General features: G+C 38.6%; 1 protein-coding gene across 1 annotated transcript in view; it reads left to right on the forward strand.

Annotated features, from left to right (window-relative positions):
- The window catches only part of RSBN1L (round spermatid basic protein 1 like), a 69,036-nt gene that overhangs the window by 32,117 nt on the left and 23,680 nt on the right, over positions 1-13,239 (forward strand). The window contains exon 5 of the mRNA XM_004702790.3: positions 4,714-5,354. Coding sequence (XP_004702847.1) covers positions 4,714-5,354 — 641 coding nt within the window. The remainder of the gene's footprint in view (positions 1-4,713; positions 5,355-13,239) is intronic.

Genomic DNA, 13,239 nt, shown 5'->3' on the forward strand with positions numbered 1-13,239 from the left:
GTGTGGTGTGTGTGTGTGTGTGTGTGTGTGTGTGTGTGTGTGGTGTGTGTGTGTGTGGTGTGTGGTGTGTGTGTGTCCACCCAAACCAAAAATCAAACCACTTGGCTGTCATTGAGTCAATTCTGACTGAGCAACCTGATAGAACAGAGTTGGAACTGCTCCTTCATGTTTCCGATGCTATTAAGTCTTTATGGGTGCAGACAGCTTCATCTTTAGCCCATGCCGTGGATGGTGGATTCGAACTGCTGGCCTTACAGTTAGCAGCAGATCCACATAAGACCTGCATAATTCCTCCAGCAATGAATTGTGACAACACATGACATGTTGTTTACCAGATAGTTCATTAGAGACTCTACTGTGTGTTTTGATTGGGCATGGGTTACATAGGCACTCTCTACCTAGCAAGGATCAATTCCCAGACTTCAGCGTATACCATGTTGTTTGTACAAGTAGGTTAGGTACAGCGAGCCCATCTTGTTAGGGGATAGTGAGAACCCTCTCGACATCCAAATCCCGACATGTAGCCAAAGCTAGCTGGCATTTGTAAGTCTAGCTGTCACAGGCCTGCTATGTTAACTCTTTTCTGTGCACTGTACTCACTTTAGTAGTTAATTACAAAGTGGTTTCCATGGGAATTTAACAACTCCTTGATCAATTAGGAATCTCTTAATAGTTTTAATTTTTAAGTTTCTGATTATTAAAATATTTCCTGTATATTCTCATAAGGAGAAAATAAAGTATTCTGATTTTTATCACAAAGTAATATATGATGATTGGGTAGTTTCTAGATGAACTTTATAATGTATGTTATGGCTATAAATGTAATAAATAGGCTATATTTAATATTTTCATTTAAAGGAAATTAATTCTGGCAAACTAGCTAATTTGTGCAATTTTATATGTATTTTGAGTTAACAGGTTTAGACATGCTTAATCACCTGCTTTTTATTTCCCCACCCTCAGAATTTATTTAAATTTTGCCCTTTAAAAAAAAATCATTTTATTGGGGGCTTGTACAGCTCTTATCACCATCCATACATCCATCCATTGTTTAAAGCACATTTGTACATATGTTGCCGTCATCATTTTCAAAACATTTTGTTTCTACTTGAGCCCTTGGTATCAGCTCCTTTTTCCCACTTCCCCATCTTCCCTCCCTCAGAATGTTGCTTTTTCATGTATACCTTTTTCATCTCTCATTTTGGTTAATCCCGTGTTTTGATGTTTGTTTTTCAGATAGGAACTTAAGCTAATTCTCATGTTTTGATGGAGTCACTGGGCAGTGCAAATGTGCTAGCCAAATGGTTGGAGCTCTGAGTTGACTTGGGGCAGTTTCCTTCTTAAAAATTAGCCATTGCATTGGAGTTCATTCCATGACAATGGCTTTTTTCCTGTTTCTTTTCTTTTCTTTTTTTTTTTTTAATGCTTTGATAGTTCATGTTGTGGTAAATATGTTGACATTCAGAATTTTTCTTAACTTCCTGCATATAGACTCTAGAGAACCAACACTTTGTCTTTTGTGACTTTTAAGCCTATACAATGAATAATGCTGGCAAAATTTTATTTTTCCTCTTCTTGATTATACCATTTTGATATTCAGTGCATAGATATAAATTTTTAGAAGTGATCATTTATTGTTAAACTTTTCATGGAAGTCCTAGGAACCTGAGGAAATTGTTATAGTTGTTTCTAGGGTTGAGATTTAGTGGTATTCATGTGATATTATAACTTGACAGAAAGGACACAAATGAAGAACATAAACCTCAGGTGTTCTGTTGTTAAAGAAAGGTCTTTTCATTCATAGATATTAAGTGTTCATTTGTAACAGTACTTTTATTCAGAAATTGTTTCATTCATGCAGTTTGTCCTGAGTAAGGAGCCCTTGTGGTACAGTGGTTAAGTATTGGGCTGCAGCCCACAAGTCAGCAGTTAGAAACCATTAGCTGCTCCAAGGGAAAAAGACTAGACTAAGGCCTCGCATAAATGGTTATAACCTCGGAAACTCACAGGGGCAATTCAACCCTGCGCTGTAGGGTCACTGAGTCAAAATCAGCTTTATGGCAGTTGGTGAGGGATTGATCATCAGCAAGCAAATACTTAATTTATATGTATTTAGAGTGAAGTGGATTACAACTAGAGAGATGAAAGGAAGCAAAAGGAAAGAAACTAGACAAGTCTGTCTTTTTTTTTTTTTTGGCAGTCAGTACTGGACAGAGCAAAGGCATTTCAGAGAGAAGAAATGTCTTTGCCAGTAGTACAGAGATAACGTGGGACAATATATATATTTTAAATATCTAAATTATTTAAATATATTTTAAATAAAATTGTAAGTAGTACAGTTTAATCAGAGCATCAGATACTTGAGGACATTGGTTTGGGATCACATGTTAAATGGTGTCTGTACTTTGTTTGAGAGCCCCAAAGGCAGTTAAGCTAAAGTACGAATATGATCAAAACAATATATTGTAATTATAGGAAGATTAATTTGGTTCCCTCCTATAGGATAAGAGACCATTATGAGGCAGTTATACCAAAAATTAAGGTGGCACAGGTAGTTCCTGACTTACTGCAGAGTTTTATTCCAAGGACTCCATCTAACATAAGTTCCACACTTCTTTTTTTGTTTAAGTTTTCATTATTGTTTTTTATCAGCTTCTTTATAAATTATAGCATTGAGAATCTGCTAGTGAATGTTTGAGAATGATAACATCAGCAAATTATGTACTGCAACACTGTGTATAGACATGCTTTGCTCATTATCTTAATATCTAGCCATGTGTTTGTGGTCCAATACAGTGTATGTTTTTTAAAGAGAAGAAAACTCTTTTCTTTGGCTTGATTGTTTCCCCTTAAAGGTTTTAAAGACTCAGAATCTGAGAATGAATGAACACTGGGATCTAGGGCACATCTCAGTCTCCATAGCGGCGACCTCCTTTTTCTTTTCTCCTGGCTTTGCTCCTTCACCAGCATCCATATGCAGTCTTTTACTCTCCATACAGGGCAGTGTCTCTCCCTTTTCTGCTTCTGCTCTCTGCCTGCTGTCGGCAGCACCAGTCAGGCCCAGGGACTCTAGGATGTGGCTGCACATGATTGGGAAGTGGTTATACCAACAGGGTGGCAGGCAGTCCAGACCACCATTGCCAGCCTTACTCCCAGCACCTGCACACCGAGTCCCTGCACCCAACTCTTGGTGCCAACACCTCCCCTACCTAGTGCCAGAATCGGTACAGATTCCCATTCTGGGTGCCAGTGAAGTCCCTGCCTGGCCCAGCCACTGATTGACAAGTTCCATCCTCCTATAACCAGTGGAAACAGTGCTCAGACTTTGCGTGGTTTAAATGTGATGGCACTGTGGGTTCAAACCCACCATGTGTTCCATGGAAGAAAGACAAGGCTGTCTGTTGCCATAAAGAACTACAGTGTTGGAAATGCTATATAGGGTTGCTATGAGTTGGACCAACTAGATGGGAGTGAATTTTTGGCTTGATTTACAGAGATTAACTATACAGGGACTTCTTGTTTATAACATGGTATGCACATGATATCCCAAGTACATCTAATGTTCTCTTTCACAGAACACTTCTTGTACGTTGAGTGACACATACCTATAGAACCAAATTTCTATAGAACCTAACCTATTGCTAACAATAAGACAAGAACCTTGATGGTCCTACATGTAACTCTTGTAACTCAAACATAGCATAAGTTGGGGACTACCTATAGTATTAAAGAAGTGAACTAAAAGCAGTTAAAAGATGAACTGGATATAAATGTGGAGATACTGAGAAGAATGGTTTGAGAACATATCATTGGATTTGTTATGTAGGCATTCTGGGAAAGCTAATTTCAGTATATTAGAAGCAGACCCAGACTTTAAGGGATACAAATAGTGGTATAATAATGGGTTGATACTGACATATAGATGGTTCTTGATGAGGAGGTTGGTGGTCAGAAGAGGAGGAGGAAGGGCTATGCATTGATTAAATGTTTGACTGCTCCCCAAAAGGCTGATAGTTTATACCACCAGCTGCTCTGTAAGAGAAAAAAAACTCATGATGATCTGCTCTCATAAAGAGGTCAGCCTAGGAAACCTTATGGGGTAGTTCTACTCTGTTCTATAGTACAGGGTCATTATGTAGACCTAACATGGACCCTTTTAGGGACAAGAGCAGTTTGCTACAAAGGAAATATGGGGGAAAGCTAAGGAATTTCTGTTTGTTGCTGCATATATGTACCATGCATATATTTTCCTTTTTATGTTTATAAGTCTTGAGGCCTTTTTGACTTGATATAATTTTTAGCCTGAGATAAAGTAAAATTAACAGCATATATCAGAAGAAAACATCTGAAGGGATTTTTTGGTATTGACTTTTATTCAACTTTCATGTTTGATTTCTTGATTTTAAAATTTAAAGATTATATTTTCTAAAATACTCAGACATTAGATGTTTCAGCAAACTGTAGAGCATATGGCAGATGTCAAAATGGGAATACATACTGTATAACTTTGTCCTAAACCTTCCCATTTGTGTGTGGAGTAGGGTGCTAACGGGATCTTTATTATTGATACTGTGTAAAACAAAATTGCAAATGGAAATCTAATCCAGAGTAATTTTGATGATTTATTACAGTACATTTCATAAAGAATGGTTGTTGGCTCTTTTGTTTTGTCTTAGTAAAGTATGGCGTTTCAAAAAAAATTTTTCCCAACAGGTGGGAAGGAGAAATCAAAAATAAATATAGAAGATTTACAAATCAAAAAGGTAAAGAAGAAAAAGAAAAAGAAACACAAAGAGAATGAAAAACGGAAACGTCCAAAAATGTATAGCAAATCTATTCAGACCATCTGTTCAGGATTGCTATCTGATGTGGAAGATCAAGATGCCAAAGGGATCCTAAGTGATAACATCAAGGATTACATTGGAAAGAATTTGGATACCAAGAACTGTGATTCCAAAATACCAGAGAACAGTGAGTTTCCATTTGTCTCATTAAAGGAGCCACGGGTTCAGAATAACCTCAGAAGGTTGGACACTTTGCAGTTCAAACAGCTCATTCATATTGAGCACCAGCCTAACGGAGGTGCTTCAGTTATCCATGCCTACAGTAATGAGCTCTTGCACTTGTCTCCTGTGGAGATGGAGAGGTTTGCAGAAGAGTTTGTGGGACTGGTGTTCAGTGAAAACGAAAACTCTGCAGCGTTCTATGTAATGGGTATTGTTCATGGGGCAGCTACTTATTTACCTGACTTTTTAGACTATTTTTCATTTAATTTTCCCAATTCGCCAGTGAAAATGGAGATATTGGGAAAGAAAGATATAGAGACAACGACTATGTCCAATTTTCATGCTCAGGTAAGATGTTTTTAGTCTTTGTTTTTTAAAAAATCTTTAATTGAGTGATTTAGAAAGTTTCTGTTCTTTGGTTCTGATTTTCTGTAGGTTTGAAATAAAAAGGTAAGAATACAATAAAACCTTTTGGAGTATCAAGAGTGCATTCCTTTCTTGATGTGGACTTTAAATTTCGGCTTCCAGTCTGTCTTTTCTTTTTTTAAATTTTTTCATTTAATAATTTTATTGGGGGCTCGTACAACTCTTATAACAATCCAAACATACATCAATTGTGTCAAGCACATTTGTACATCTGTTGTCTGTCTTAAGAAATGAAATACTTAAGCATTAGTTGTCCTATTTTGAAGTTTTGTGTGTATGTGTGTGTGTAATTTTAGCCATGCATGTTCAAGTCCTTAAGACAGTTTCAACAAAAACTACAGTCACCAAAAATTGCCTTTTGTGTTAAAAGGAAACACATTTAAGTGCCACTGATAACATCATCTGACAGCATTCGAGTTTAGAAGGAGGCAGAAATTAAAGTCTCAAGGAGATTTTAATGATTATCTGTTCCAACCTTTCTTATTGTATGCATAAGTAAATAGACATAGCTAGATGGGGCAGCAAGTAGAACTACCATATATACTGAAGTATAAGCCAAGTTTTCCAGCACATTTTTAATGCAGTTTTTGTGGTAAAATTAGGTGCCTTGGCTGATATTCAGGTTGGCTTATACTTGAGTATATATGGTAAATTTTTCAGTCATCTACTATGTATATTGAGTACTAACTGTGCTGGACTGTTTTTAGTATTTTATGTGCATTAACTCATTTAGTCTTCATTACAATCTAATTTTAGCAATTAGGAAATAGAAATATGGTGAGAGAAGAAATAATTTTCCTAAAATATCTTGACTCTGGATCATTCATTTGTCATTAATTGTTTGTTCTCCAGCTAACTACTAGGTATCATACTAGGCATCTCGAGTCCCAATCCTGGTTGTTTTCACTATATCACAAGCTTTGTTGCTGTGATACTTGCAAGTTTATTTCAGTGATCTTTTAAATGCATTTATACATTTTCTTTCAAAGAGCAGCTCTTTATGTAAACTTCTGAACCCATTGCTATGGATTCAGGTCCAACCCATAGCAACCTTACAGGACAGAGTGGAACTGCCTCATAGTGTTTCAAAGGCTGTAATTCTTTATGGAAGCAGACTACCACCTCTTTTTACTGAACAGTGGCTAGTGTGTTTGAATTGCAAACTTTTTGGTCAGTAGCCAAGCATTTAACCACTGTGCCACCAGGGCATCTGTATAATAAAGTCTCCCATGCACTCTGTGTTCACTCATAGTGAACCCTATACAGGGTTTCTGAGGCTGTAAATATTTACCATATCACATAGCCTGATTATTCTCCTACAGTGTCTGATGAGCTTGAACGGCTGGCCTTTGGTTAGTAGTCCAAGGATTACCTCACAGTGCCACCAAGATCCTTATGTAAGGTCAGGAAGCATTAATTTCATATTTATGATTAAGAATTTTCACCTCAACTATGTAAAATGTACAGCATGAAAACTACTTTTGTTATTAAATAGGGTACGATTGGACTGTAATTGTGCCAGCATGTGGCTGGGTTGTGGATTCCAAGTCCTTAATACAGTCAGTGGTTCTCAACCTTCCTCATGCTGCAACACTTTCATACAGTTCCTCATATTGTGGTGATTCCTCAACCGTAAAATTATTTTCATTGCTACTTCGTCACTGTAATTTTGCTACTGTTATGAATCGGGCGACCCCTGTGAAAGGGTTCGTTCTACTCCCAAAGGGGTCTCGACCCACAGGTTGAGAACCGCTGCCTTAATGAGACAGTGCCCCCACCTCTTCAAGATTCTTGGGTAATTAATAAGATATTGCAGAGGAAGTTTAGGTGGATGCATCCTCATGATTGCTAGCTGTGGCATAACCCATAAATATGTGATTTGCTACCTAGTGACTAAGCATGCCAATTACAAGGACTACTTTGGTTGTTTCAGCTTTAGAATAAAGGCAGGTAAGAAGATATCAGTGTTAAAGCCCATATTCTTTGTACTCTAAAGTTCTTAGGATTGTATCTTTTCTGTGATGTAGGCAGGAGAGCCCTGGTGGTATAGTGGCTTACGAGTTGGACTGCTAGTTGCACAGCAGTAGTTCAAAACCACCAACTGCTCCTTGGGATAAAGAGGAGGTTTTGCTCCCCATCAACATTTACAGCCTTGGAAACCCACAGGAAGCAGTTCTGCTCTACCCTACAGGGTCTCTGTGAATTGGAATTGACTTGATGGCAGTGAATATGGTGTAGGAAAGGGTATCTAGAGAATCTACCCTTGACCATTAATTCAATATTTCCCCCCACTGGACTGAAGTTTAGGAGACTGGGAGAGAGCCATAGGTTTGTCCTTATGCACTTGTTTTGTGAAACTAAATCGGATCCATAAAAGGACAGTCGAAGAAAGAAGAGCATACTAATTCTAACTTAGCTTTATGTCTAATCCTTAACTAATTTATCAGCAAAACTCCCTTAACCTAATTTGTAGTGTTCCTCCAGGACTACCCCCCACCCCCTTTTATTAAGGTATAATATCCACACAGAAGGGGGCACAGATTATAAGTTTATACTTTGGTGAGTTTTCACACAGTGAACACAGCCATGATTTTGAAAACTAGAACATGACTGGCAGCCAGAAACCTTCTTAAAGCTCTTTATCTCACTACTCTCAACACCCCTCTTCCCCCCCCCCCACCCCGCCCAGTTAATTATCATGGCTATTGGATACCACTGATACATGTGTCTATATTATCTTTTTTTTTTTAAGTCATTTTATTGGGGGCTCATGCAACTCATCACAATCCATACATACATCAATTGTATAAAACACATTTGTACATTTGTTACCCTCATTATTCTTTTTTTAAAATTATTTTATTGAGGGCTCATACAATTCTTATCACAGTCCATACATACATCCATTGAGTCAAGCACATATGTACTCCTGTTGCCCTCATCCATCTCAAAACATTTGCCCTCCAAAAAAAAAACCAAAACATTTGCCCTCTACGTTAGCCCTCAATATCGTTTGCTCATTTTCCCCCTCCCTCCCCCTCCCTCCTGAACCCTTCATAATTCATAAATTATTATAGTTTTGTCATAAGTTACACTGTCCAACATCTCCCTCCGCCCTCTTCTCTGCTATCCATTCCCCAGGGAGGAGGCTATACTTAGATTCTTGTAATTGGTTCCCCCCTTCTACCCCGCATTCCCTTCACCCTCCAGGCCTAGCCCCTCACCGCTGGTCCTGAAGAAGTCATCTATCCTGGATTCCCTGTGTTGCAAGTTGCTATCTGTACCAATATACATCCTCTGGTCTAGCTAGATTTGCAAGGCATACTTGGGATCATGATACTGGGGGGGGAGGAAGCATTAAAGAACTAGAGGAAAGTTATATGTTTCATCATTGCTACCCTGCACCCTGATTAGCTTGTCTCCTCCCCAAAACCCCTCAGCATGGGGGTGTTCTGTTGCCAACTGATGGACTCTGAGTCACCACTCTGCACTCACCCACCTTTACAATGACATGATTTCTTGTTCCTTGATGCCTGACACCCAATCCCTTTGACAGCTCATGGTCACACATACTGGTGTGCTTCTTCCATGTGGCCTTTGTTGCTTCTGAGCTAGTTGGCCGCTTGTTTATCTTCCAGCCTTTAAGACCCCAGATGCTCTTATCTTTTGATAGCCAGGCACCATCAGCTTTCTTCACCACCTTTGCTTATGCACACCTTTGTTTTCAGTGATCGTATCAGGAAGGTGGACTATATTATCTTTTATATAAATAGAATCAAATAGTATGTACTATATTTGGCTCCAATTGCTTTCCCTCAACATTATATTTGTGGGATCCAGCCATTTTTTGTGTTACAATTTTTGTTCTTATTATTATACAGTATTCTGTTTTATGCATACACTATAACTTATCCTGTTTACTATGGATAAGCAGTCCTGTTGGCATAATGAGTTATGCCTTGGGCATGCTAACTGCAAGGTTAGCCATTCAAAACCACTTATCTGCTCTGTGGGAGAAAGATGAGACTTTCTGTTCCAATAAAGTTACAGTCTCAGAAACCCACAGGGGCAGTTCTGTCCTGTCCTATAGGGTCCTTGTGAGTCAAAATTGACTTGATGACAATGAGTTTGATATTTTGGAAGTTAATATGGATGGACATCTGAGTGGTTTCTAGTTTGGGACTCTTTCAACAGAGGTGCTATGAATATTATTATGTTTGGCCCTGAGCTTAGTGGTATACGATCAGTCAAATTGTATGATTTTAAATTTGTGTAAAAAGTGAAACATACGTATGGATTTTTGTCAAGAGTTTGTGCCCTGTCTAGATCAGTTAGCCTTTTCTGTTGTAAACAAATCTCCAAAATATAGCAGCTTACAAAAATTTAGTACTTCTCACAATTCTTTGGGTAGATTTTGTCTGTGGCCTCTCAGTTGCAATTAGCTGATCTCACTCATGTGTGAGTTAGCAGATCATTTGGTACTGGGTAGACCTCACTTAACTGTCTTGTGGTTGGTACAGTGATAACTGTGGTGATGGCCACATTTCTGTCATCATCCAGCAGGTTAGCCTGGGCTCGTTTTACGTAGGAGTGGTTACATGATTCCACAGAACAAAAAGAGTGACAACTCCAATGTCCCAGCCCTTCTGATGTTGTTTGCTAATATCTCATCAGCCAGAAAAAATCAAGCCCAGATTCACAGAGTGAAGTAGACTCCACTTTCTTGATGATAGCAGTGGTAACAGTCACATTACAAAGAGTCAGGAGAATTTGTGGCCATTTGCCAGTCTATTATATGTGCCCTATTTTTGTACCTTCTCTGTTTGATTCAAATACTCATCCATTTATTGAGCTCCTATGTTCTAGATCCTAGGGATACAAAAAGGAATAGATCGGATTTCTATCTTTTTCCTGCATATTTAATCAGTGCTCACTCTTCTCCTAACATTCTGAACTGTGAGAATATAAAAAGCAGAGCAGTTGTCTTCTAACCACCCTATCCACATTCCTAAACTCCAAATTTAATTTTTATTATCTTACTTTATGTTGTTGGTAACCAATGTCAAAGTGCACTTACTAGTGAACTATTATTAATTATGACGTGATCTATTAGTACTCAGAGTTCTCTGGGTTGGATGGCCGTTTGGGGTTGTGTTTGGCTACTCAGCTGCAGTTTGCTGGTCCCATTCACGTGTGGTAGCTAGAAGACCAGTGTTATTAGGTAGACCTCACAAATCTGTGGTTGGTACGCTCTCCTCTGGGATGACCATTAATGTCCAATGAGAATTGAAAACTAACATCAGTTGAAATCGTGGTCTGGATCACTTACTGTAAGAGGCTTTGTACTAAATTAACCATTTTTGTCAGTTGTGCTAGAATCAAACCTGCTGCCATTGAATCAGTTCTGATTCATAGCAAGCCTGTGGGGCAGAACAGAACTGCCCCGTATGGTTTCCTAGACTAAATTTTTCCAGGAGCAGACTGCCACATCCCTCTCCCATTGAGCAGTTGGTGGATTTGAATCACCAACATTTTGTTAGCAGCTGAGCACTTAACCACTCTGACACCAGAGCTCCTCCCATTGCCACCGAGTAGATTCCTAACCTTAGCAAATCTGTAGGGAAAGTAAAAGTGTCTCTTTGGGTTTCTGAGACTCTAACCTTTGCAAGAGCAGATGGCCTCATCTTTCTCTGGCAAAACGGCTTGTGGGTGTGAACTGCTGAGCTGGTAGTAGTAGCCCAATGCATAACCAACTACACTAACAGGGCTCCTTACTAGTGTTATAGCCTCATCAAATTACGTATGAACTAATATATGCAAAATACCATGATAGGCCTAGATGATCTCACTGAAAAGGACACTTTTTTCTTTATTATGTTAATTTAGTTTAAAAGTAGATAGCAACATTTTCTTATTTGGGGTGAAGTTCCACAGATGTTTTTTGAAGTAAAATGTTGATTAAATATAGTTGTCTGTATTTTGGTGGGAGAAAGATGAGACATTCTACTCTGGAAACTCACAAGGGAAGTTCTCCTCTGCCCTATAGGGTCATTCTTGGATGGCACTGAGTTTGGGGGTTAGAGACTATATTTTGAAGTCTGCCAGATGTGATGGAGAGTTGCTCCCCCTTGTGGTATACTCACTTATGTCATGTTTCTTAATGAACTAGCCATCATCTTTCAAAATAAGGGACTCACCTTTTCTTCCTGAAAGCTAGCAGCTTCTTGTAGACACAGTCCCCGACCCCCGCAGTTTTTGATTCTGTCAACTATCCCAATTTTATACCTATTTTTAAAGTTGATGTGGAAACAAATTTATTGGCTGCTTTTGAGTTAGCCCAGCTCATGTTAATCCCCATGCTCACCAGAATGAAACACCGTCTAGTCCTCTCTCATCCCTGTGATGAAGCTCAGATCAGGCTTTTGAAATCCACAGGATTCTCATTGGCTGATTTTCAGTAGTAGATTAACAGTTCTTCCCAGTTCAGTGGAGTCTGGAAGCTCTGCTGATAGGTGGTGCTATGCATCCTGTCCTTTGGTCAGAAAATTTCTCAGTATCCTGCATGGAAGACAGTTCTGACATGGAAGCACCTCATTGATTCAAGTTAGAAATGTCTATACAGAAACGAAACTCACCGCCTTTAAGTCAGCGCTGACTCATTGCAACCCCCTGTGGGTTTCCAGGACTGTAATTGTTTACTGTAGTAGAAAGCCCAGTCTTTTCTCCCAAGGAACTGCTGGTGTTTCCAAACTGCCAACATGCGGATCACAGCCCAACATGTAGTCACTACACCATCAAGGTTTATGTTTTTTGTTTTTAAATGAATCACTATTTCTTAAAGTTTTCTAGGGAACTTTTAATTTCTTGAAATGTTGATGGGTATACTAACAAAAGAAAAACCAATTTTATCAATAATATTGTATAATGTTGGCTCAAATAAGTTGCGTTTATTTATTATTAAGAATTCCCAGAGACTTTAATAACTAATGTACATGATGACTATTCCAAACAGGAAAGGTTTCCCAAATTTTTTAGACTAGTATGCTCTTTTCAGGAAACACATTTTGGGTAGCAGCAGAACTATTTCAAGTGAATCATTTCTTCATGCCTTTTAAAATTGTTATTCCAGATTTGCTGCTGCTTTCACCATAGCAACTTTGATATTAACATAGGCAGTCTCCAGGTTAGGATGATATTCATTCCTAACTATCTCTGTAACAATCTATAGGTAACATCTAGGAATGCATTTTCTGCTGGCCCCACCCCCACCCCCCTTCAAAAGTTGTAAGCAACTCAAAGCTGGTGCATAGGGTGTTTTAGCCTTTACTTTAAGAAAAAATGATTGTGCAGAAAGGTTTGATGCCAGTAGGGGTTGGCTCAGTCTTCGAAGTGAGGACAAATTTTTGTAGCATAAGAGCAATCTTCAAAGATGGTGGCCAGTTACTCTGCTTTGGTATGTACAGCTGTCCAAGGTCTTGCCAATAATCCAATCCCAGGCAATACTTCCCAATGAAAATGCATGCTATACCTCTCCTCATTCCGGTTACCTTAATGAATAGCCCAAATTATAAAAATTCAGTTCTTTTCCTATTCGTTTTGTTAGCCAGGACAAAAATCATTTTGGTAGCCATGACAAAGCAAGTAAAGAGTTACCCATAAATCTGGTATTCGGAACCCAGGGAAGTGCCTGCAAAATAGTATCAAGTCTTACAGATTTAATTTTTGAGAATACGTGTGTTCTGTTCCTTTAGAAACGCTAATTTTCTCATTATAAATAAGGGGAGCCTCAGAACCATAATTTCCTAAA

The sequence above is a fragment of the Echinops telfairi genome, unplaced genomic scaffold (assembly GCF_000313985.2).
Source record: "Echinops telfairi isolate 266 unplaced genomic scaffold, ASM31398v2 ScPeMD7_23;HRSCAF=83, whole genome shotgun sequence".
In the NCBI taxonomy this organism is placed as follows: Eukaryota; Metazoa; Chordata; class Mammalia; order Afrosoricida; family Tenrecidae; genus Echinops; species Echinops telfairi.